The sequence below is a fragment of the Cynocephalus volans genome, chromosome 11, assembly GCF_027409185.1.
Source record: "Cynocephalus volans isolate mCynVol1 chromosome 11, mCynVol1.pri, whole genome shotgun sequence".
Lineage (NCBI taxonomy): Eukaryota > Metazoa > Chordata > Mammalia > Dermoptera > Cynocephalidae > Cynocephalus > Cynocephalus volans.
Genome location: NC_084470.1, coordinates 60697243 through 60720892, shown reverse-complemented (window position 1 = coordinate 60720892; position 23650 = coordinate 60697243). Strand labels below are relative to the sequence as shown.

Genomic DNA, 23650 nt, shown 5'->3' with positions numbered 1-23650 from the left:
TTCCTATCTATGCAACGATGTGTGCAGGCCAGGAGATTTCTAAGTAAAAATGCTGCAATATACATACTAGTAAAGAGGGTGCCATTTCAGTTGTCTCAGAGGGCTTGCCACCCCTTCGGCAGCCCTCCCAGAAGGTTTCTCCTGAGGGAGATGAGCCTTGTGTCATCACCCCACTCTCAGGCAAGGGGCACTTTTGGCAGGGGCTTTTCCAGATCTGGGGGCTCCATAGTTATAGGGGAGCAGGGATCTTTTCCAGGAAGCATGAGTATGTGTATGCCCCCAGGCCCCATCCATGCCCTGGATTAAGGGACCCTCTCTCACAAGGCAGGTAGCCGGTACCCTGTGTCCCTCTAAAGTAGGAGGAAAGGCCTGCCCACTTTCTGAATATGAATCCCAGGAAGATAAAAACCGGAGGAAAAACAACCGCGGTTGGGCTCTGTCCCAAGCTGATGGCAGCCTTTCATCACATATATATTTAGAGCTACTGTGATGTCATTCAGCTAACAGGCCACAGCCAGAATTTTCCTGGATCTATTTTCAAAAGCAGAAGCTGAAGTTTGGGAGAATATTTTTGCAGCCTCCGGCCCCCCACCTCACCCACCTCCACGCAGACAGAATTCTTCCTCTCCATTCTCACTGGGCTTTAACCATTTGGTTTCTGCAACCCACTGCCTGCCCCATACAGTGTATAGTTAGGGTGGGAAGGTACAAACCATGTCCCAAGAACTCACCCACATAATAGGGAGTGTAGCAGGGTGTCTGCAGGGCATTTTGGGTGGTCTCCTTGGCAAAGCCAAAGTCAGTGAGCTTAAGCACTGCATCTTTCTCCTTGGATGTGTAGAGCAGGTTTTCAGGCTGGGCCAGGAAGGGAAAACATTGGTTTGGAGTTACATATCATGCGGGAGCAGAGCCCCAAAGTGATCTTCAGACTCCCTCCCCTCCATCCCAATGCAGAAGGAGCCAGGTCCATTTCATAAAAACACCTAGGCCTTGGCCACCAACAATGTGGGCCAAATATAGAGAGGATCAACACAACACCTTCATCCACAGTGGGGAAAGTGAGGTGGGTGTTCAGCCAAGGCTGGAACGACCAAGTGCCATAGAGAGCCTAGGGGTAGGAACTTCTGATCCTGAGTTGGTGATGCTGCCATGAAATGCCAGAATGAGGGTGCCACGGAGGGAAGGCAGACTGCTCAGAGCCAGTGCTGCCAAGCACATTTCCCACACCCAGCCCAAAATTAAGCCCACAGGGCCCACAGGACAACAACTGCAGGAGAGAAGGCCCCCATGGTCCAGACTCCAGGAGCTGCACAGAGACAAGTCTTTCTGGTTGTAAAGTACAGAGAGGCACTGCAGATGAGGATGGTGGAGAGGTGTACATGGAGGAGGTAGCCCTGAAACTGGCTTTTAATGAACAAATAGGATCTAGGCTCATGGAGAGGAGCATGAGGGACCCCCAACTACAGCTGAGGTAGAAGAAGAGGGTGTTAAATGGAGCTCCCATTTGGAGCCTGTGGAATCTATTTCTCAGGTTTTGTTTGAGATGATCTGACCTTGGATTGGAATTCAAACAGAGAAGCAGGTTTAGTCAATACAAGGGAATCTCTTCTGCAGAAGGATTTTCTCCTCTTGGGAAAACAAGAAGCCAGGGCTAAGGTAAAGCTAGGATTCAGAAGGTGAGTTTACTGTGGCTCCACATGTATCCAGAATCCAAGGATAACTGCACAGGTTGGGAGTCCTCAGCCAGAGGAAGGGCCTGAGGCAGCAAGTGCACCCCCAGCTCTCTTCCACCAAGTCTTGGGAGGAAATAAGCCAATAAGGAAATGGCTATAGGCCTGGGGCAGAGGGCCCAGGAGGTGCAGATTCTGTTCTGATTGTGGCTCACACATACATGCTTATGTGCACACATGCATGTGTGTATGTGTATGCAAGGCTGCATCAGTTTGCATTTCATTCATCTGATTGCAATGACCTCTAAGACCCAGTCCTTCCAGTATAGCATATTTGGACAGCTGAGCTTCCAGAACACCCCTCAAGGCCATTTACTGGAAGGGCAAGCAGGCCCAGCAACTGGGACTTCCTCTGTTCCTTCCTCCAGTGCCCAGCAAATGGCTTCTTTCCCTTAAAATGCTGTAGTTAGAGGGTGTAATCTGTCTGGCTGTGACTTCCCAGAAGCCCCAACAGTACCAGGAAGCCCCTGCCTGAGGCCTGGCACATTGCATGTATACAAAATTTCTTACTAAACAAGTGAACAAATGAATGAATGAATCTCAGTGCAGCAACTACACAGCCTCAGGCAAGCCACTTAATCTCCCTCTGAGTCTCGGTTTCCTCATCTGTAAAATGGATAATGGCATCTATCTCACAGGGCTGGGTGAGGATTAAACAAGATGCTTGTCAGGGCCTACTAGGTTGAGGTAGTCACTCAGTAATTGTTATGACTATTGGGAATACACAGTATTTAAAGCAAACAAGGAGACTCATCTGGTAAGAGCAGAATGAGTATGCTGAAACCATGAGAGAAGAAGCTAAGAGTAGTCTGGGCCAGGGAACAGAGGCTGTGAATGCTGACCAAGGAACTTGGCCTCCATGCAGCAGGTGCTGGGAACCATCAGGGATTATGGAGTGGGGTAGTACCCCTTTCCCTGGTTCCCCAACCTGGGTCCTGGAGCCTCACCTTGACATCTCGGTGGGCGATGTTCTGGCTATGCAGGAACTGGATGGCAGTGCCAATATCCTGCATTATCTCTGCAGCCTCTGAAGACACAGACAGCGGGAGGGGATCAGTGGTGCTACCCAAAGGTCAGGTAACCTGGGAGCTCCCACCCTATCATCCCTCCTGGGCACCATCTAGCAGGCCAGCACAAGATGGCAACAGCACTCCTGTACCCAGAACCTCTGTCCCAGAACCCCCAGACACCCCAGTTTACTCCGAGGATGCCCCCAACGTACCTGGACCTCTTTTCTCAGGCCTAAGCTATCTCTCTCCAGCTCAACTGCTGGTCAGCACCAAGAGACTTTGAGGCCTCCATCCCAAGCGTTCATCTCCAATAAGGTCTCACAGACTCACAGAACCTCTTGGAGTCATGGACACTCTCTCCCACCCTCTTGTTCAGATGGGAAGACTGAGGCAGAGAGAGAAGCAGGGCCTTGCCCAGCAACTCTGGTATATCCCTCTTACCCTGAATCCACCACTGGTCCGGCTGTGTGTACATACCTCTCTCAGTGAAAGCCTGGTCACCACGCTCCTGAATCCTGCTGAACAACTCACCACCTTCCATGCTGGAAGAGAATGTGACTGTAAGCAGAGAGGAGGAGAATCCGGCATCAACCTGCCCCTGCCCTGTATCGTTGGCCCAAGTTTCAGGTCCTACTGCTTCTTCCCAGGAGAATAGCCACTGTCAGCCTCCCTGTGCCTTGTGGAACCTGGTACATGGTGAGCTGTCAGCTTGGATGGGATGAACTGAACTCTTAGAACTAGGGGAGGGTGGTGGGTTCTGATCCCTGCTGGGAAGCCCCTGTGTTTCCAGTGGCACTATCCCTACCTGGCTGGGAGGTCTTAGGCAGCTCCAACCTCATCCAAGTCTCAGTTTCCTCAAACATGGAATGAGATGTCAATTATCATCATGACCATTGTTCTGTGAGCTCCTACTCTGTGCTGTGCCCTGGGCTCCACCTTTCAGGCACACTGTTGTGTGACCCTGGGCTGTTTTCTTTACCTCCCTGTGCCTCAGCTACCTCTTGTAAAACAGGGATAATAGCATCAACCTCACACAGTCATGAAAATTGAATATGTGATACACATGGGGCACTTAGAACGGAGTCAGACACAGAATGAATACTACATTAAGATCTTCCTCTATATTTTACATGTGCCTTAGAGAGATTCAGAGAGGTTAGCAGCTGCCCACGGTCACACAGCTAGTGGGCGGCAGAACCAGGATATAAACTCAAAATCTTAAGAGCTGGCTAACCTGTGGGGGGAGGGAGGACTTAAAAGGCAGACAGAGAGGAGCTGGGGACCCACACATGGGGCCCATGTTCCACTATCCCTCAGGGGCTTAGGTGGCACCCAGAGCTGCTATCTGAAGAACAGAGAAAGCTCCTAGAAGCCTAGGGGCCACAGAGGTACCAATGGGGCACCAACGCAAAGTGGGATGACATACCATTCCATGATGATGAGGAGACAGCGCTTGCCATGATGCATGTTTTCATACACGTCCAAGATGCTCACAATGTGGGGGCCACCCGAGGCCTGCCAGTGGTGGTCCACCTCTTGCCGGGCCTTGGGGCTGTCATACAGGAGCTGTAGGTGTGTGGGCACAGAGAATGTCAGGCTCAGAGCCCGCTGCCCTTACTTTGCAGAAAAAAACAAGTAAGCTTAAAGAGGCCTGTGACCTGCCCAAGGTTACACAGCATGTGATGGCAGAATGAGGATTCGAATCCAGGTTTCCCTGACTCGTGGTCTAATGAGCCTCTGGACTTGAGGGTCAGCCCTGTGCTCAAACAGCTTGGCTGGTAGCTCAGGGAGGACCTGGGAGGTGGCTGACAAACTAGAGAGGCTCAGAGGCTAGAGAAGCCCCTTCTCAGAGGCGGCAAATGAAGTGGAAATTGAGTGGGTTTTGTAGTCAAATCACACATCAGCCATGGGACCCCAAGCCAGGGGTACACATCCCTCGAGCCTCATTTTTACAATGGGGATGACACAGTTGCTCCATTACCAAAGCAAGAATTGTGAGTTATGCATGTAGAGTGCATGGGATGGCACCCTCAGCACCTTCTCTATGATCCTCATCCAGCACCTCTGTGTGAGACAAAGACAAAGCAGAGGACACTAGGGCTGTGCTGATATGCAAATCTGCCCCGCAAGTCTTAGTGTGACCAGCAGAGTGCTGCAGCATGACGGCAGGCTTCCTGAAGCAGGGGTTGAGGCCTGTGTCCATCAGTCCATCCCTCATGATGGAACACAGCCCAAACTGGAGAGAGACAGGCCACACTGCTGCAGGAATGACAGTAATTAAGACTTCAAATTCTCCAGGAGTGGGTGTGGGAATAAAACTGTCATTACTAAAAGAAGTGCTTCTAAAATGAGTTGTTTGATCATGACCATCCAGTCAGTCCCCAGCTTCCAGGGTAACGTGGTAGCCTCCCTGAGAGCTGCTGTGCAGGGCCAGGGCAGCCATACCACCCTCACTGCTGGAGAGGTGGGGCCACCTCAAGGTGACCTGACTGCCCAGCCTCCACCCTCATCCCATGTCTACAGACCCCAGGTGAAGATCCAGAGGTAGAGACTGGGGGCAGAAAACCCTAGTTGAGGGAGACGACAGCCAGACAGAGTGAAATGCGGGTTTGGGATTGAATTCCTCCGACGACTCCATGTGACTTCATGGAACATTCACAGCTCCAAGCCACAGCCCACAACTCTGTAAAATGGAGTAATAAGTCATCTCCATAGAATGCATCACAGCAAGGCAGGCATTAGGTGGGCGGGTGTCAGGATCCTTGCTCAGGTTAACTCAACCCTAGCCCACGGCTGCCAACCATAAGGTAGATCATCGGAAATGAGCAAGGCCCTGGAGTACCCTTGATCAGAGAAGCTGTAGTGGGAGGAGAAGTCAGCATGCAAGGGGAGATGGCCCAGAATGGGGAGAGCAGAGACAAGCCATCCCTGGCAGGGTTGTGCACCCAAGGCCCAGCCACATTTTCTTTCCTAACTGAGGAGGGCTGAAGACCAGGCTTGATGCCCAAGCCCAGAGCTTGGATCAGCCCTGCCCTGATCAACAGCCTCAGAACTGTGGGTTGCACCTGACCTTAGTTTCCTCCACTGCAGGATGGGGAGAACCAAGCTACTTTACATGGGGTACCATGGGGGATAGGCTCTGGGACAAAGCTCTCTAGGTGAAGGTAAATTGGGGTAAGTGGCATCCCAGGGAGTGGAGAGGAAGGCAGTGGTTTCTTGAATCTGCTGCCCCTTGGCTGTTCCTCCAGCTCTGGAGCTGCCCTCCTCAACCCCAGCCTGGTGCAAGGAGTAGAGGAAGCCAAGGGCTGGACACGCCCTCTACCAGCTCTGGTGTCCCTGCTCCATTAACCAGACCAGGCCGTGGGTGTGTATGGAGGCTGCTCTGGACAGACGCTCCTAGCCAGGACACTATGGGTCCCTTGCTCCTGCTGTCCTTGCCTCCCAGGGCACCCCTCCGTCTGCCCACACAGCTCCTGAGCACTAGCTTCTTCTCATAGTGCTGGACACAGAGGGCTCAGCCACCCTCATTAACCACACCAGCTGGCCTCCCCTGTGTCCTGAGGCAGCTCAAGCCAGGGATACCCCAGTCCTTAGCCACAGGACCCAAGATGCACCAACCTCCCTCACTGCACCCCTTTTCTCCTTTCCCTCCTAACTTTCCCCCTGCCCTGCTCCATCCCCTCCTTCCCAGCCTGACCTGACCATCTCCTATCAAGCTTCCTAGGCTGGCATCTCACCCCACGGGAAAATCCTCTCTCTTCTCATAAAACCCGAGCCCACAGGTGGACATTCTCAATGGGATCCTGCCTCTCTCCCTCTGCCTCATCTCCACCAGTGGCCATTGACCACTTCTCCATGTCCTCCAGATAAATATCACCACCTCCCCTGGCACCCAGGGCTTATCTTCCTCTCTCACCCCATTTCTTGCAACTCCTGGTCACAAACTACTTTTTTTCTAGCCAGAATGATGTACCTTTTGTTCCCAAACAGGCCTCATTCTCTCAAGTCTCCATGTCTCTGACTATGCTGGTCTCTGCCACCTGCATTCTTGCCCCATCTCCTTCTCTGTTGGGTCAACTCCTTCTTTTTGAGAAAACTGGGCCCAGTTTCTCTCTCTGGAAAATCCTCCCAGCACCTCTCCCAATGTTTTTGCCTCTGTTCCTCCTACCAGGATGGGAGCAGCTTGAGGGCAGAGGCAGATTAGGTTAACCTGGGGGTCCCTGGCTGGGGACTGGCAGGAAACATTGGGCTTTTGAGCAAATAAAGGATGGGAGGATGGGCATGGGGTTGGAGGGAGACAGAAGGTACAGGAGGGAGAAGTGCAGGGAGGTGGATGGCCAAGGAGGAGCCAGAGAGCCTCACAGCCTGGGCCTGCACCCTGTGCTCTGCTGAGGTGGAGGAGCAAGTGGAGCTGCCCTGAGTTGGAGCCTCTCAATGCTTCCTGCCTCAGTCCGTATTTAGGAATCCATTTCCCACATGGATTAAAATAGTCCTTCAAGTGCCAAGGCCCTGAGAATAGGCATGGGGCAGGGAGAGGGCTGTCCCCCTATGAAACAATAAATGTCCCTATTGGCTTCTCTGCAGGGGAGATCACAGGGGCCAGAGCCCTGGACCTGAGCCGACCCAGGGCCAACTGCCAAGAAATCCCCTGAGCTGTCACTCCTGACTCTTTGGGTTGACCCTGAACATAGCCTCAAAGCTCCTAGAGCCTCTCCTCATCTTTCTTCCCCATACCCAGAGACTTCTCCTCCTCCAGGACTCCCATCAATGTCACCTCCTCTCAGAAGCCCTCCCTGACCACTTTGTCTAGAAAGGACCTCAAGAGTCCCTCTTTCTTCACCCTTTATTTTTCATTCCTTATATATATGCTTTGCTTACTGGGGTACAATTTACCTACAGTAAAATGTACAGGTCTCAAAGGTCCAATTCAATGAGTTGTGACAACTGTATACATCCCTGGGACACATACCCCCAACAAGACAGAAAACACTCCGAGCTCCCCAGAAAGCTCTCACGTCATAGCCCTTTCTACCTCCTGAGCAGCACTTGCTCACAACCTGCAATTAGCTTGTTCCTCTGACAACTCTTTAAATAAACACACACTTACAGATATTGCAATTTCAATGTGCTTGGCTCTGTCTGGAGCACTTTATAAATATTAGGAGGAAAGAACTTTATTATCACCATTTTTTAGATGAGAAATTGAGGCACAAAGAGGGGAAGTAGCTGGTCCCAGATCACACGGCTGTTCCCCCAGCCAGGCAGGCACTGCACTGCCTCCCTCATCACACTGCAGGCCCACAGGGCATGGCCAGTCTGCCTGGTCACCTCTGGGTCCCAGTACTGGGGCACAGAGCCTGGCACAGAGCACTGGCTCAGATAATATCTGCAGATTTACCGAACAGATCTGTAAAGTGAGAATGAGAAGAAACATTCTCAAACCGTCATGAGGACAAGATAAGATGAAATTGAGGCCCCAAAGAGGCTCAGCAAGTGGGAGACATGACAACATAGCCAAACTTGCTTGCTGCTGCCCAAGGGCAGCCTGTACCTCACCTACCCTCTCAGGTGAACCAGACTTTACTTCCTCTTCCAGGGAGCCTACTATGACTGTTCCAATCCACAAGGCGTTGCTACATTGAATGAAGTTGGCTTCATTCACACAGGAACATGACTCCACACTATCATAAAAGGTGTCCCCAAGCAAGAGCTTCATCTTCACAGGCAAGGGAATGAGCACAGGGCCAAGAGACAGGAGGTCCAGGTTCAACTCCTTGGGCCAGTCCCATTTCCTCTCTGGGCTTCTGTTTCCCCATTGTTAAGCTGCAGGGCTTGGCCTAGATGGGGTCAGGAGGAGGAAGGAGTAACAAGGGGAACCTCTGGACAGGAGTTTCTTGCAATGTATTTACTGTAGTTTCACTCCCACATCACTGTCCCCATGGAGCAGCCTCTAGGTCTCCATGGACTCCATGTCCACACACCTAAGCCCACTGGGGGCTACCTGGAATGGACAATGGTGTCTTGGTCCCCAGTCGTAGCTGGGAAGACAAGAAGATGGGGGGGAGCTTCTGACAATCCAACAGATCCCCATCTTTCTTCACTCCCATCCTATGTCCCCTGAGCTCCCCAAGGGTCCACCAAAGCTGAAGGGCCTGTGATGGTACCTGGGCAGCTCCACAGCTCCAGCTAGTGCCCAATAGGCACATGCGCACACACATACACACACACACACACACACACACACCACACACACACACACACACAAACACACACACACACACACAAACACACACACACACACACACACCTGTGAGGTGGAACCCTGGCTTTCTCCTAAGGACGGGAGCTCCTGGTTATACTTGAGGTATGGCCCCCACTTCTGACGCTCAATAAGCATCAAATTTGAGATGACATTTCCTTGAACAAATGACAAAGCTCTGTCCTCAGGCTTTGATGCAGTGGTTTCCACCTCTCCCTTCTCCCCTCATCCTCCGTGGCCAAATTCTCTCACCTGCTCCCAGAGCCAGCAGCCAGATGGCCGAGACCCCTACCAACCACACCAGCCAGTGAACCCCAGAACAAGTTGAAAGCAGAGGGGCCCATTCCCTATACAGACACTTGCCCGTGCCCCTCCAGCATCGCCAGGTGGAATGGGGGCCTCAGAACAGGCCAGGCCCCCTCGCCACCTCCATGCCATGTCCTTTCCCACCCAAGGACAGAGCTTAAGTGTGGGTGGAGAAATTCTCCGGCTCCAGAGCTGGGAAAACAACAGCAGCATTTGCCTGTTTGGAAAACAATTTGCAGTTTACAAAACACTCTGCTGTCTCTTATCTCATGGGAATGCTTGGTGCCACCCTGTGAGGCAAGCAGGGTGGGGACCATTAGCCTGATTTACAGATTGAGGAAAGAAAGGCTTAGGAGAATGAAGTCATTGCCCTGGGGCCTCCAGCTGCAGGCAGCATGGCAAGGCTAGAGAGGGAGGACAGGACTTTTGAGAGACCATCCAGACAACCCCTCCCTGAGGAGAGATGAGAGGAGCGGTTGGCTCCAAGTTGGAGAGGCATCGGCCAAAGCCACAGCTTGCACAAGACTTGGGAAACTTGTTTTAAAATAAATGTGTGCATGAGTGCGTGGGTGTGTACATATGTAGGGGTATGGGGAGAGTTAGGGGGTGGCATCTATGTGCACAGGGACATGAGTGTGTGCATGCATGGGTGCTTGCATGGGTGTTTAGGTAGTATAGGGTGGGGGATGGGGTTGGGTGTCTGCCTATGGACATGCATGTGTTTCCCCCTCTGTGATGTTGACTTTGAACTCCTAGAGAGTGGGCTACATCCATCTGCCTATTTATTCATCCAATATTTTCTATTTCACTGAAGTGCCTAGCAGAAAACTAGCCCCAGAGAGGTGTCCAAGAAAGACTGGGGGTCTTGCTGCCACAATTCAACCTGTGACAGCCTTGCTCAGGAAGGTGACCAAGCTCTGATCCTTCTCCCACCGAGGCCCCATCTCCACTACAGAGCCCAACACACCTCGCATTGCCCAGAGCTGGAAAAGCACTCTGTCTTCCTAGAGCATCAAAGAGAGCTGGTATATTTTCAGCAACTCTGTAAAGATACAGCCTTAGGAACCAGCCCCCAACACCCATCTCCAGCCACCCCCCAGCCCAGGAAGGGCCACCTACCCAGGTCCACATGCTCACCCATACAACCAGTGTCTCCATCTATCTCACCCCAGAGCTGCGCTCTTCTAAAGTAAAAGAGTTCACGGTATCTTCATCTGTCTCTCACACACAGGAGGCATCAAGGCCACCAGTCTGGATAAGCAGCTTCCCCCAGCACCCCCCAAATAAAACCCCAACCTCCACAGCCCTGGCAAGTTAACCTACAGTCCTGGCCAACCTGCTCTGTGGCCTCTGCCGGAACACCCACTCTTTCCGGGGGGAAAGAGAGCTGACTTTTAATCTCTTCCATCAATGAGGCAGTAACAAATTAAAAAGCTGAAGTTCTGGATTTCACAAAAACCCACAACCTGAAAGACATCAGCCCTACAGCAAAGGGAACCTCCTGGAGGCCAGGGATCTAGTTCCTCTCACTACCCCATGAGGCACTCCAAGTCGCATTATTTCCACAGGCCCTGCTTATCGACAACAGGATTCAGGCATTTTACAATTCTACAGCATGATAGAAGCCAAATAGAACAAAAACATCAGATTCTCCTTGGAATGAAGAAAAAGATAAAATGCACCAGAAACCCATTTACGTTCTTAACTGTACATGAGGACAAATTTTAATTCTGAGCTTCCTGGAAATCTTGGCAAAGAAGGGAAGTAGGTAGGCTCTGCTGCTCTCATCATCCCATGAAGACACAGACACTAACTTTTCCCATGATCAAATTCTTTAGGGATTTAGCATCAAACCTTATATGAGGGAAAAGTAAAACATTCTGGCAACACCTTCAACAGCAATTTTGCAAAAAGTACAGCAAGATTCAAATGAACATATATAATACAGATTTGCCCATAAAGACTGAGGCCAGCACATGGCACTATATTGCCTGGTGCGGCCGCCAGGAGTGCTGAGATAATGTTACCAGGCCCTTTACTTTCTTGGGATTCCAGCTTTGTTCCGTGACAGAGGACAGAGAGGAGAGAAGCGACAAGGACTGGTATGTCCGCCCAACACCTTCTCTCCCACCTCAGGGGATTCATCTCACCCTCAAGCAAGGGCAGGCCATTGATTCAATGCTGATTAAACCACAGTGCACGTGCTCAACACCAAACACTCAGGCAGCAAAACCAAACAGAACCTTATAGGAAAGTTTCGATTCTTATTTTTTCATTGTGAGTTTCCACTGTTCTCTACAGAGAGAGGCTCTGGACAAAAGAAAGCACTTTGTTCCTCCTTACTCTCTTCTTGACAAGAAGTTTCAACTCAGCCATCTCTAAGATCTCTTCTGGCTCCCAGTTCTATGGTTATTTGGGATATTTCTTTCCCATGGAGACACATCTCTCATTTTATAAGAGACACCCCTGGAATAACAGGATTCATTTCACAGCCATTTGTAAAGACCACCCCTGCCTTGTGCTGCTGGCACCCATGTGGGTTATTAACACATTTGGCTCTGGCCAGCCAGTGTGACCCTTGCTGGCTGCTTTGTCCACTGAGAGATGGGCCACAGCCTCGGCCTCTGCTCTGGGGACAGACATCAGGGATGGGACTGACCCCAAGTTCAGGGTTCAGAAGCAGGAATTTCCTTCAAGGCCTCAGCATGTCCTTAGAAAGCTGGAACCCTGCCCACCCCCCACCACCACCCTTCCCCTCTCTCTTCCCAAGGGCATCAGTGCTATTTGGAGAGCTGGCAGTAGTGTCAAATCTAAGTTTTTAGCCACAGTTTCAAATTAGAGCCTCAGACATGTGCCATTATTCTCTCACACACTCATTTTCCCAGCTTTTGTAGCTCATTAAGGGAGCTAATGGAACCAATTTTGCAGCTATGGATTAGCTGGCCTCACGCCAGATCAGACTTTGCTTCATTAAGTTCTGACCACATCTTATCCTCCATCTCACCCTGTCCATTTACCTCTCCTCCTCAGAGGCTCAGTTCCAGGGAGGTTGGCTCACATGATACCACTGACCCAAATGCCCAGGCCCCAGCTGGCTGCTCAGGGAATGATGGGGTCAGACCAGTGTCAGCACCCCTCTGTCCCTGGTGCTCAGCCAGTGCCTGTGCTGACACCAACTCATACAGTGCTCACCATATCCTGGGAAGAACCAGCAGCACCCTTGTACCTGTGGGGAAACTATCACTCTCAAAGTCACACAGCTGGATAGTGAGATCCAAGACTTGAACTTATACCTGTCATCTTCCAGGGAGCCGGGATCACGCAGACAGCTGCTTCGCCCCCTTTCCACACAGCCGCAAGGCTTGGAGTGGGCACTCGTCCCCACAACGCCAGCCTGGGGAAAACACAACGAGAAGGCCCGGCTGCTCCTCCCTGGAGCTCAGCCCCATACCACTGGGTCTAAACCAGGCTCTGCAGCTTAGTGGCTATCACAAAAATGGCGTTATGTTCAAGGAGCCCCTGCCCTGTACCCGGCACATTACACCCATTAGTCCTTGCCCTTCCATGACTGCATTGTTTTCCACCACTTTCAATGGAGGACACTGGGGCTCAGGGAGGTTTTGTGGCTTCTCCAGGTCACATGTTCGTACATGGCTACCTCCAAGTCTGGGAGTTCTTTGGGAACCAGGATTCAACCCTCATACGCAGGAAGGCCTACCCATTTACAGATTCCTTCCTAGCTCTTGCCAACATTTACTGGCCTTGCCTGGGAGCCAAGCCTGGAGCTGGGGCTAAAAATGCTGCCATAGGCACTCTGTCCTCACGTTTTTGGAGTCTACTGCCAATTGGAGCACTTGATGAGGATGTAGGTCCAGGGAAACTGGGCCTGGCTCCTTCTCTTCCCTTCTCCTCTCTTTCCAGAGCCAGAACCTGGCAGAGCAGGCAAGAAGGGGAAGGCCAGCCCCTTCGAGGGAACCCAGGAGCAAGGAAGGCCCCCAAACAACTACTCTCCTTCTAGGCCTAGGCTGATAGGGTAGGGGGGCAGCTGACATGCTGGGAATCTCCCTGACCTCTTCCCAACAGAGTCCTGGAAGCGGAGGGAGAAGCTGAGCGTCTTCCCAGGAAACTCTGCTGACAGGAGAGCCAACACACATTTTGAAACTGTCAAGCCTCAGGTACATCAGTCTACTTCAATTTGCTGAATTTTGATGGGCTCAGTTTGTCTGATTCTCCCCAGCCCCAGACAACCTGGAAACAAAGGCAGAAATGTCAGGTCTGGGGAAGGTGGAGGGGGTGGGAGGGATGCTTCCAGAAAGAGAGAGCTGAGCAGGGAGGGGGTAGGACAGTGGGAACATGAGAGCTAGTTGGGGCAGGCCAGAAGGTCCCATTGTCCCAGGCCAGGGACCACACACTGCAGGACAGCTGTTGCCACAGGGCTCCAGGTCAGACAGACCTGGACACAGAGGCCAGTTCCATCCCCCACCCACCTATGGCTTTGGGCAGGCCATTCAACCTCTCTGAACCTCTCTGGTGTAATCTGGAAAGTGGGGACAGTGACAGTACTCATGTTCCCAGGTGGTCATGAGGATAGAATGAGAACACACACAGAATGCAGATTAACACAGTGACAAGCGCATATTGAGTATGTTGAGAGGCTACTGCATCACGGGTGGAAATGGGTTTCCAGGTTTGCTTAAGGACTCCTGGCTTCAGGATTTCCCTGGGTCTTGCTTGGAGGTGGCCTCACACTTTTCCCTCCCTGTTTTCCAGAACTCAAGAAAATACAGGTGCAGCCTCTGGGACCCAGAGGAGGTAGACCCCCTCCAATCCAGCAGTTCACAGGAAATGGTCTCAGATCCTCCAAAGGGCAAGTCCAGACTGGGCTTTTCAAAGGTGGACCAAGAATCATTAATCTCTAAGTTTTGCTAGGCAAGGCTCAGTACAGATTCTCCAGGTTGGGGAGAGGGTGGCTGATCTCAGGGGAGGGACCCTGGGGAGTGGGGAACAAGGATGAGAGCTGGGGACCCAAGCCAAGGAACTAACCGAGCTGTCAGCTTTGATCAACTGGAGGAGGCGACACATCCCCACTTCTCTGTGGCAGCCCCCACTCTCCCAGGCGGCAAACACATTTAAACCCCTTGATTCCTCCATGCATCCTTTTGAGCAATGTTCCCTTCTGCAAAGTGTGTGACTCTGGGCCAGTCCCTCAACCTTCCTGAGCCCCAGTTCCCCATCTGTAAAATGAGTACGCACTCTCCCCACACATGGCACCTGTTTCATAGGTGGGGAAAGAGGCCCAGAGAGAGCTATGGCCTCCTCCCACATCCCAGAGGTTACACAGTAAAGTGGCAGAATCAGAAGCCACTCTGCCCCTGGCAGGGGCCACATTCCATCATTCCACCCAGAGCCTTCCTGTAGGGGACTTCCTGAGACCATATTGACCCCTTATGAGCCCCAGAGTACTTACTCAGAAGATCCAGTTTCTATTATCCTCCATTAACTTCTCAGAGGAAAAAAGGATTTTTCTGTCAAAATCAGCTACATTATTTGTGAAACATTACCCTGGTTCTGTTTCTTCTAAACAGTGTAAAAATAGAATGTTTTTTATCATAAGACTGGAAAATTTTAGCAAACACAAGTGTTTTGTTCCAATCTCAGAAATAACGTCCTTTCAGTGGTCCTTCCTCATGAAAAGACCCCACCCTTGCCATGGAATATGTGCCCCCAACTGGCCAATTGTGTTGCAATAATGCCCACCTAGCCAGCACAGGGTTACAGAGGGCAGTGGCCACTTTCTGTGAGCAAGGGGTGACCAGGACAAGTGAAGCCATGCCCAGGTGACCCCTGCTGAGGCATCCAGTAGGCCATGCTTCAGGCCAGCTCTGGAGAGAGGAGACCCAACATCTTCTAGCTCTCAGAAGAATGACAGCTGCTCTCTTCCCTGGAGGAGATGTCACAGAGATGACATAGAAATAAGAAGTGGGGGTGGGGGAGATGGATTGGATCATCCCCAAAGGCATGGCACAGAGACCTAGGGAAACTTCTGACCCTGCCTCCCACTTCTGCCCTTCCAGAAGCCTGTGTCCTATCTGTTCAGTATCTCTCCCTCTTCCCTTGGCTTCATCCATGTCCCTGCAGCTCCCCACACAGGCCTGGGTGAGCACAGGCAGCCATCGCTCTACTCAGCTCCTCCAGGGGCAGCAGGGGCACTGGCTGTCCAGGCTTCCAGCTTCCCCTAGCCCCCAGCCCCTCTTTCCCTCCAGCTCCTGTTCAGTCAAAGGGCTCCCAGGACCCCAACACCCAGCAGGTTCCTGGAAGACTTTCCTAGTCTCTGATCACACCATGGAGCCATAGCCATGAGGAATAGCCCCGCCCTCTGGGGGACCAGGGTGGTGACCTGGCAGTGCTGAGGAACATCCCTTCCATGGGAATGGGCTGCCGTGACTCATCTCCACTCTCCTAGGCCTTCCTAGGGTAAGGACCTACCCTGGTACTGGCTCAGACTCACTCAAGCATATAACTGGGGGGCCGAGCCCGTGGCGCACTTGGGAGAGTGTGGCGCTGGGAGCGCGGCGACGCTCCCGCCGCGGGTTCAGATCCTATATGGGACTGGCCGGTGCACTCACTGGCTGAGTGCCGGTCACGAAAAAGACAAAAAAAAAAAAAAAAAAAAAAAAGCATATAACTGGGTCATAGAGTACTGTGGAGAGGGGTCCTCAAACCTGACTCACAACCCCAGAGCTCCTGTCCCTAGCAGAATACAGACAATGCCGGTGGCATCACCACAGCTGACTATTTCCCTGGCAACACCTCTTGCTGACTAGCTTGGGAGAGGCATCCTGGGCACCCTCTGGCCAGTCTCCATGCTGCCTGTCTACTTGCAAGAGCAGTCCTACCAGGGAACAAGGTGACCCTCCCAACTGCCTGCTTCCCTCATACTGCCCATGGCTACTGCCCACTTAAAGTGTCTTCACATCCAGAAAAGAGGCCCTTGCCAAGCAGAGCACCCAGCCTTTCATTTTACAGATGGGCTCACTGTGGCTCCTGATCCCCGGCTGAGCCAACATACAGGGAGGGATGGCTGAAAGCCAGGACTTGGCTGCCATCCAGGCCTGGGTTCCAGCCCAGCCTGGGCATGTCCCTGCTATGTGATCCTGGGTCATTTACTCCGTCTTTCTGAACCTCTGCATCCATGACATGGCAGTGACACTGCTGGGACTGTGTTTAGCATGTAGGAAGTGCTCAGCAAGTGGGTGCTCTCATTTCCATCCCCCACCCCCTTTGCTGCTGCTCACCAGAGAGCATGGAGAGCACCTGCCAGTCCCTCTGCCACACCCTGGGAAGGGGGGCTGTTTATGTTGAGGGAGCATCTGCGGAGCAAGCTATGGGTCCCTTCTGGAGGCTGGACCCTTAGCAATGGGGCAATGGGTGTGGCAGATCACAGCCCTGGCCCCACACATCCCTGAAAATAGCCTCTGAGCTTACTGGGGTGAGGGAGAAGGTGCAGGGTACAGGCTAGAGAGTCTTCAGTGCTCATCCCAGCTAGTGCAGGGGCAGCTCACACTCAGTTTTGCCCTCCATAAAATGGAAGCAGGTTGCACCTCATATCTTGAGCACTACCAGACCCTCCCTCAGGCTCCTCTTGCTGGTTCTGAGGCTCCAACTCAGGTCAGACCCCAGTCCCTTCTCTCCCTGACTGTGACCAAGGAATTCTTGGGGTCATAATGTGCCTGGTCCCATGCCATTGTCCCAAGCAAAAGTCTCAGAACATTGGGCCATGAAAGGAGACCCAAGAGCAGAGACTGCAGCTGAAGTTGACTTCCCATACTCCACGGGGGACGCCTCAGGTTACAGCTTGACCCAAATGTGCCTGACTCCACTGATCTGACCACCAAGGCTGCCAGCACCTAGTCAAGGCTGGCAGCAGGAGGGGACACTGTGAGTGGCATGAATACAGATAGGCACTCCTCGTGCCTGTCCTATCCCCACCTTCCCCTGGGGAGGGAGTTTCAGGCTAACTAGGATGAGTCCCCAGCACCTGACCTGGCCTTACTCTATCCTTCTCCTGCCCTCAACCTGTTGGCTGTAGAGAAGAGGCACAGCCAAGCCTGAAACACATAAGACAGGCAGAGTAGCAAGGCCTGAGAGAGGAGGGACTAAGCGACAGCAGGAAAAACAGGCAGGAAAGCAGAGATGAGAAGGACGAGGGGACAGAGACAGAAAGACAGTGTCATGAAGAGAACACAGCAAGGACAAAGCCCTAGTGTAAAGAAAAAGGCAACCCTAATACCAAACTCACATAAAAAATAAAATCAATATTCTCAGTGTCTCTGGCCTGTTCAGTGCTGAAAGGCCTCCTGAGGCTCCTCATTCCCCAAACAGGCATCTTGTATTCCTGCTCTAAGCAAAGCCTCCGCAGTTCCCACACAGCAGGATTTTAATCACAATTGCACACAGCCTAATCCACTTAGTTCCAAAAGGGCAGAAGCATGGGGAGGAGCCCAGGACCCAGAGCTCCCTTCACACCATTCTTTCCTGCCCCACCAGCAGCTGGCTTCCTCAGGTGGGGTGCGAACCCAAGTGAGTCCTTATAAAGGCCAGTAGTGTGCCACTGAAAAATGCACTCAGGCCACCCCAAATGAGAGCCCCACCCTCTGAGAGTATCTGCTGGTCTGTGTTGTCTCAATGCATGAACACAGGGACAGTTACAGCTACCAAGACTGAATCCTGCTCCCTACCACATATTCAAATCCAGGGTTCAATTGCACCATAAAGATGCAAAAGATTCTGAAACTGCCTTTGTCCAAGGTCACTTGGGGAGAAAGTGGCAGGAAGGAGCTGAGCCCTGCTCCTTTCTCAACCCCAGGTGGCCTCTCATCTGGGGCCACACAAGATCTCAAATAGATGGAGCGAGGGCAGCAGAAGTAATGTTTTCCTAGGAAAATGCTGGCACTGACAGGAACTGTAGTCTCACTGCCCTGAGAGCCACAGAATTACCTCTCCAGGAAGTGCTTGGTGCACACTCTTATGGCACAGGTAGGCTTGGAATGCCCTCCTCACCTAGGGATGACTACTGTCCTCAGCTCTTGCCTAGTGGCCATCACCCTTGGACACACAGCAGCTAGCTACGAGTCTGGGACCAAAGGAGGCTAGGGGCTGCAGAACAAGATCCAACCCTGCCCCCACCCAGGGATCTCCCATGGTGACGTCCGTGATGATGAAAGATCCAAACAGGAAAACCACTTTCTCACGTGCAAAACTCAGAAGAGATATAATAGAGACCCCTGTTGTCGTGGAGACCAGGCCTCTTCTGCATAGCCTGAACAACAGCCCAGATGACCCAAAAACCCTTGCAGCACCCCTGGCAAAGGTACTCTACCCTTCAAGGCCCTACACAAATGTCTCCTCCACAAAGCCCTTCAGTCCCTCCACCGCTTCTCAGGTTTTGTCAGAACCTTGACACCAGCCCCACTGAGATTAGCCACACCCTGCCAGGACACAGGTCTGTGAGTGTGGTACTCCACATCAGGTGCTGAGTGTCTAAACCAGGCATGCTGTCACACACACCCTGTGCCCTCCCCTGTTGTCCACATCCTTCTCAGACCAGAGGTCTGGATTAAAGTGGGCAACCTCTTCCAATAAGACTCCCCCGGCTGGCCCAGCCTAGATAAAGTCTCATTTCATCCACTCACCAGCCTGACTTCCTGTCTGTGGTGCTTTGGACTCTGTTGGGCTGGGCTTGTTGAGACTAACTAGGCCTGGGACAAGCCACACAACCTTTCTGAGGTGGCCCAGCAGCCATCATGGTCCTTGTGTGCTCTCCTCATGGGACTACCACCTGTCCACTCACAGGCATAGAATTCCATACACTGAGGAGAACTGGGAAGATGTAGGCAAACATTGGCAGCATCACTCGGGCCCAGCTGGGTCTGCCAGGGCTCCCAGTGGAGCCATGGACAATGCTAGCATCATCCCAAGGGTCAAGTCTCAGAGACCCTCCCGTCCCCACAGACATGCATGAGGTGTGGGATGACTTAGATGCTAAGACTCTGGCATTGAAGTGCCTAGGCTCATGTCCCAGCCCTGCCACCCACCAGCTGTGTACCTGGGGCAAGTTGTTGACCTGTCTGAACCTCAGTGTCCTCATTCATAAAATAGGAAAGATAGGAGTTATGTAAGATAACACATGTTGTGCATTAGGGACAGGACCTTCCAGGCAGAATGCTCTGGAAAACTGTTAGCCATTTATGGGAGTATTAGAATCCACAGAACTAAGACCTCAAGCCTGGAGAGCAGGCATCAGTACCTAGATGGGATGAGAAAAAGATCCTGGAAGCCCCAGCAGAAGGAATCCTGAAAGTAGGCTGGGAGTGCAGTTTTAAAAGCTGTGAGCAAGGCCAGACAGGCATGTTATAAAGCATCTCAAAACAATCAACCCCTGCCTAAAATTCCCCTGTTTGCATTTCGTAGGATCCTCCCATAGGATCCGTAGGTCCTCCCCAGGATCCTTGTTTAAAGAGCAATTACCCACTCCTGGCTGTTCAGAGAGCTCCTCAGATTCTTTCCATCCAGTGAGGAGCAGCCCAGGGAGAACCTTGGGAGCAGTGAAACCATTTCCAGGGATTCCCATTGTACAGGACCACCAGCCCCTCCACATACCTCTTGATTTGTTGACTCAGTAACAAGTGGCCCTGCAGAGGCTGATCTGACCAGTCTGGAGATGGTAGATGAAGGTGTGGCTGCTGCCAAGTGAGGAAGGGCCTGGCCTGTCTGGCAGCCCCACCCGGCCTCAAATCCAGCCTGGTAGTGCCAGCCCCGACAGGCCAGCCCTGCCTATGGAGCAATGGGCACCATCCCTCCTCTGCCTGGTGAGGCATCCAGGGTACTGGGCTCTGGTCCATTGCCCCCAGTCTCTGCATCCCACTCACATTTTATCTTCCTCTTAGTATCCCGGTTGGAGACAGCCCCTCTGTCTACTTCTCAGAGCTGCAGCCTAGACAGCAGGCAGAGGGCAGAAATATCCCTCATTGTTGGGCATTTCCTTTCTCCCCAGGCAGTCCCCACAGGTTCTGTCTGGGAGCAGCAAAACTGTTAGATGATTTGTGAATTCCAGGACTTACCACAGGAGAAATAGCATTTCTCTGTGGTTTATCTCTGAGAATACAGTCAGTGAACCTGTCTTTCATGGAGGAGAAACCTAGAAAAAGTCCAGCTCCTGGTTCTCCTTTCAGAGCTCAGAGAGGCCAGATCATGGTTATTTTTTAATAAGCATTTATAAGCCCCTAATGTATGCCAGCCTCCAGGCTCAAGGGAACTTTGAGTCAAAGGGGGTTACTATGGATTTAGGGGCGAAAGAAGGTTCTATTGCACCAAAGCCAGGGACTCTGGGCAGCTTCCTGGAAGAGGGGGCATTAGGGCTGAATCTTGACAGATGGGAAGGGATTTTCCAGTGCTGGAGAAAGATGTCATCCAGGGTAGGAAAGACAGATGGGCTGGACTGCAGAGGCCATAAATACCATACTTAGAGGTTCAGAATGTATACAGTTAAGTCCTCAAATCCCTGTGACCTCAGGAGAGATCTCCTCCTGGTCTCCAGAGCTTAGTTTCCCATCTGTCAAGAGAAATGTTCCCTCTCCTGTGTTGGGTTTTGGGGCATCACTGAGATCCCACAGAGACCGCAGAGCAGCCTGCCTCACAGCAGCCATCTGGCACCAAGGAGAAGGGAATTGTCCCAGGCAAGACAGTCCCAGCAATCTCTCCAGATCCTGGGGATCAGAAGGAGGATGCTTGCTGCAGAAAGTCAGCCCAGAGGACTCTGCAGGGGTCTCCTAGACATCTGGATCCGTCACCCCACCACTCCTCTCCTTAACTAAGAAGGGAAGAGGAGGGCATTGGGAGCCCAGAGGGAATTCCAACATGCTCCAGTGGTCAGAGGGAAAGGGACAAGAAACCCACAGTGACAGGAAAGAAGACCCTACCTCTCCTCCCACGTGCAGACTATGTCTCCTCAAGGCCTTTTATTGCTTTTATTTGGAGGTACTAAGTGCCGTGGTCATGTCTAACTGCCAGGAGGCCAATGACCACAAGTGGGCTAGGCAGAAAGTCAGAAGGGAAGGAAATTCTGGCCTCTGGTGCAACACCCCCTACCCCACCTCCCAATCAAGCCATGTGACTTCTGGGCACTCACTCTGAGTCCCAATTTTCATGTATGTGATAAGGTTTGAGGGGCTGGGTCTTGAATGTGGTGGGGTGACTGATAGGTGACAAATCTGCAGGGCTATGCCCAGTTAGAGGTAAAGCCAAGGGGTACCAATTAACCAGTCAAGCCTGGGAGGGGGCATAAGCAAGAGGTTGGCAGGGGCAGGAGGAGCAGGAACTGGATGACTGCCCGCCCTCATATGCCCTCCCCTGAGGCAGGCAGTCCTCTGGTCCCTGAGTGCTTGAGTGCTTGGGGTGGAATGGACAGGAGAATGGCTGTACTAGCAGTAGAAGCTGGCCTTGGGAGGGAGTTGCTGAGTGTGAGCAAGGCCAAGATGGACCAAGCAGGTGGCCAAAGGCTGGAAGGAGAAGAGGCCCAGCTCCCCAGGAAGGAGGGGCCTCCTCTTCTAAGGCACAGAACACCAACAGCTACAGGAACAGCAACCACAGCTCTTCCTGTTTTATGAGTGCCTGCTGCATTCCAGGCTTCCTCGTGAGCACTATCTGCCATTTGGGGCAATAGGACCAAGAGGACGGGAAGGGAGAGAGATGGACAGAGATGGATGGAACAAGGTAGAGACAGCCTGAACAAATTCAGGCTACAGATAAGGACAGGCCAGCCTGGTGACCTGGGGTATATCCCTGGGGAGGCAGAAAGACAAATAGCCCATGACTTCACCGAGGCTGATCTGGGGAAGCTTGGGAGAAGAGTAGGCAGAGACAGAAGAGGGCTGGAACCCATTCATGAGCTGGCTGAGGCTTGGTCCCAGGTCTGCCCATTCACTGAGGCCCACAGGTCCTGGCCCTCCTGGGCAGAGAGTAGAAGCTATAAGTAGAGATGCCACCTCCTTTCTCATGGCTACAACTACCACTCACAGTACAGGTACCATGACTGTGCCAGAGGTCATGATAGCCCCATCATGGGAGGTGGTGAGGGCCTGCCTAGCTGGGTAGGGACTTCTAGGTTTGGGGACTGGAGAGGGTGGGGGGAGAGGGGAATGGCAAGAACAGGAAGGTGCAGGGGTTGGGGCTACATCTAATCCATATTCCCCTTGAGAATCACTTTAGGGCCAGGTTTTAAATGTCCCAAGCCAGTAGCCCCAGCCATGCTCACCCATAAAGTCTAAAGGGGTACAGAAGGAAACCTACTTCAGGCCTGCCCTAGTTTCCAGTCCAGAATAGGGAGAACACTGAGGCCTTCTATTCAAGAGGAAGTGCTGTGGAAGTTATTGCAGTCAGAAGTTCTCCCATGTGACTTGTCAGACACAGCACCTATGGAAAAGGGGTTAGGTCCAGCCCTGCTTAAAGCTGGTGCTGCTGGGCCCAGAAACTCTGACCTCCCACCCCATCCATCCCTGCCTTGCTCACAGCATCTGGATAGTATAAGGGCTGGTCAGAGCTCAGTACTGGCTCACAGGGCCAAAGCCTTGGTATGAAGAAGCAGTTCTCTGGCCTCAATCAGCCCCTCGCCCACCCAGAATGTCCCCAACCCTAGCATAGATGGAAAGCTAAATGGTGCCCAGGGAGAGGATGAAAGCAGAATCCCCTTATCCCAATCTGCTCTCAGATGAGCCATCTTTCCCTGAAAGACTCAGAGAATCCCATCCCCCCTCACCCCATTCCTAGCCCCACCAGCCCAGCCTTGGTCCTCTCCCAGACCCACCCTCATAGTCCCCTCCAAGGCCACCCTGGGAAGACAACCTCTTCTATCCTAGTGCCCCTGGAAAGACACAGAGAGATGGAACCAGGTTCCTGCTCAGACACTTACAGATCTTGTGCCCTAAGTAAGTCCTATAGCTCTCTAGGCCTGTACCAAGTGCAGTGCCAAGTACTCTACACGCATAATCTCATTTCAAGCTCACAACAAGCCCTTATCTTTGCCCCTGAACATGAGCAGAAACCTGGCTTCAAGACTCCAGGATATTGTCCAAGGTCACGTAGCTGGCAAATACAGGGCAGAGATTAGAGTCACATCTGCTGGACTCTGCACTCATAATTGCAATTTTGTAAAATGGGAAGATTCTTTGTGGTGCTTCTAACCTCCAGGAGCCACTCTCCCTGCCATGCTCTACCTGCCCAGGTAGCCACTGGCACAAGCTGCAGATGAGTAAAGTTCCCAGAGATGACAGACTCAAGGGATTCTGGGT

The 23650-nt window shown here is 52.2% G+C and overlaps 1 protein-coding gene across 3 annotated transcripts in view; it reads right to left on the bottom strand.

The window, feature by feature from the left end:
- The window catches only part of MAPKAPK3 (MAPK activated protein kinase 3), a 109997-nt gene that overhangs the window by 84923 nt on the left and 1424 nt on the right, over nt 1-23650 (bottom strand). For all 3 annotated transcript variants that reach the window (XM_063113686.1, XM_063113687.1, XM_063113685.1), the window contains exons 3-6: nt 4167-4306; nt 3218-3282; nt 2678-2757; nt 732-855 (exon numbers count right to left, since the gene is read on the bottom strand). In XM_063113686.1, the coding sequence (XP_062969756.1) occupies nt 732-855; nt 2678-2757; nt 3218-3282; nt 4167-4306 (409 nt within the window). The remainder of the gene's footprint in view (nt 1-731; nt 856-2677; nt 2758-3217; nt 3283-4166; nt 4307-23650) is intronic.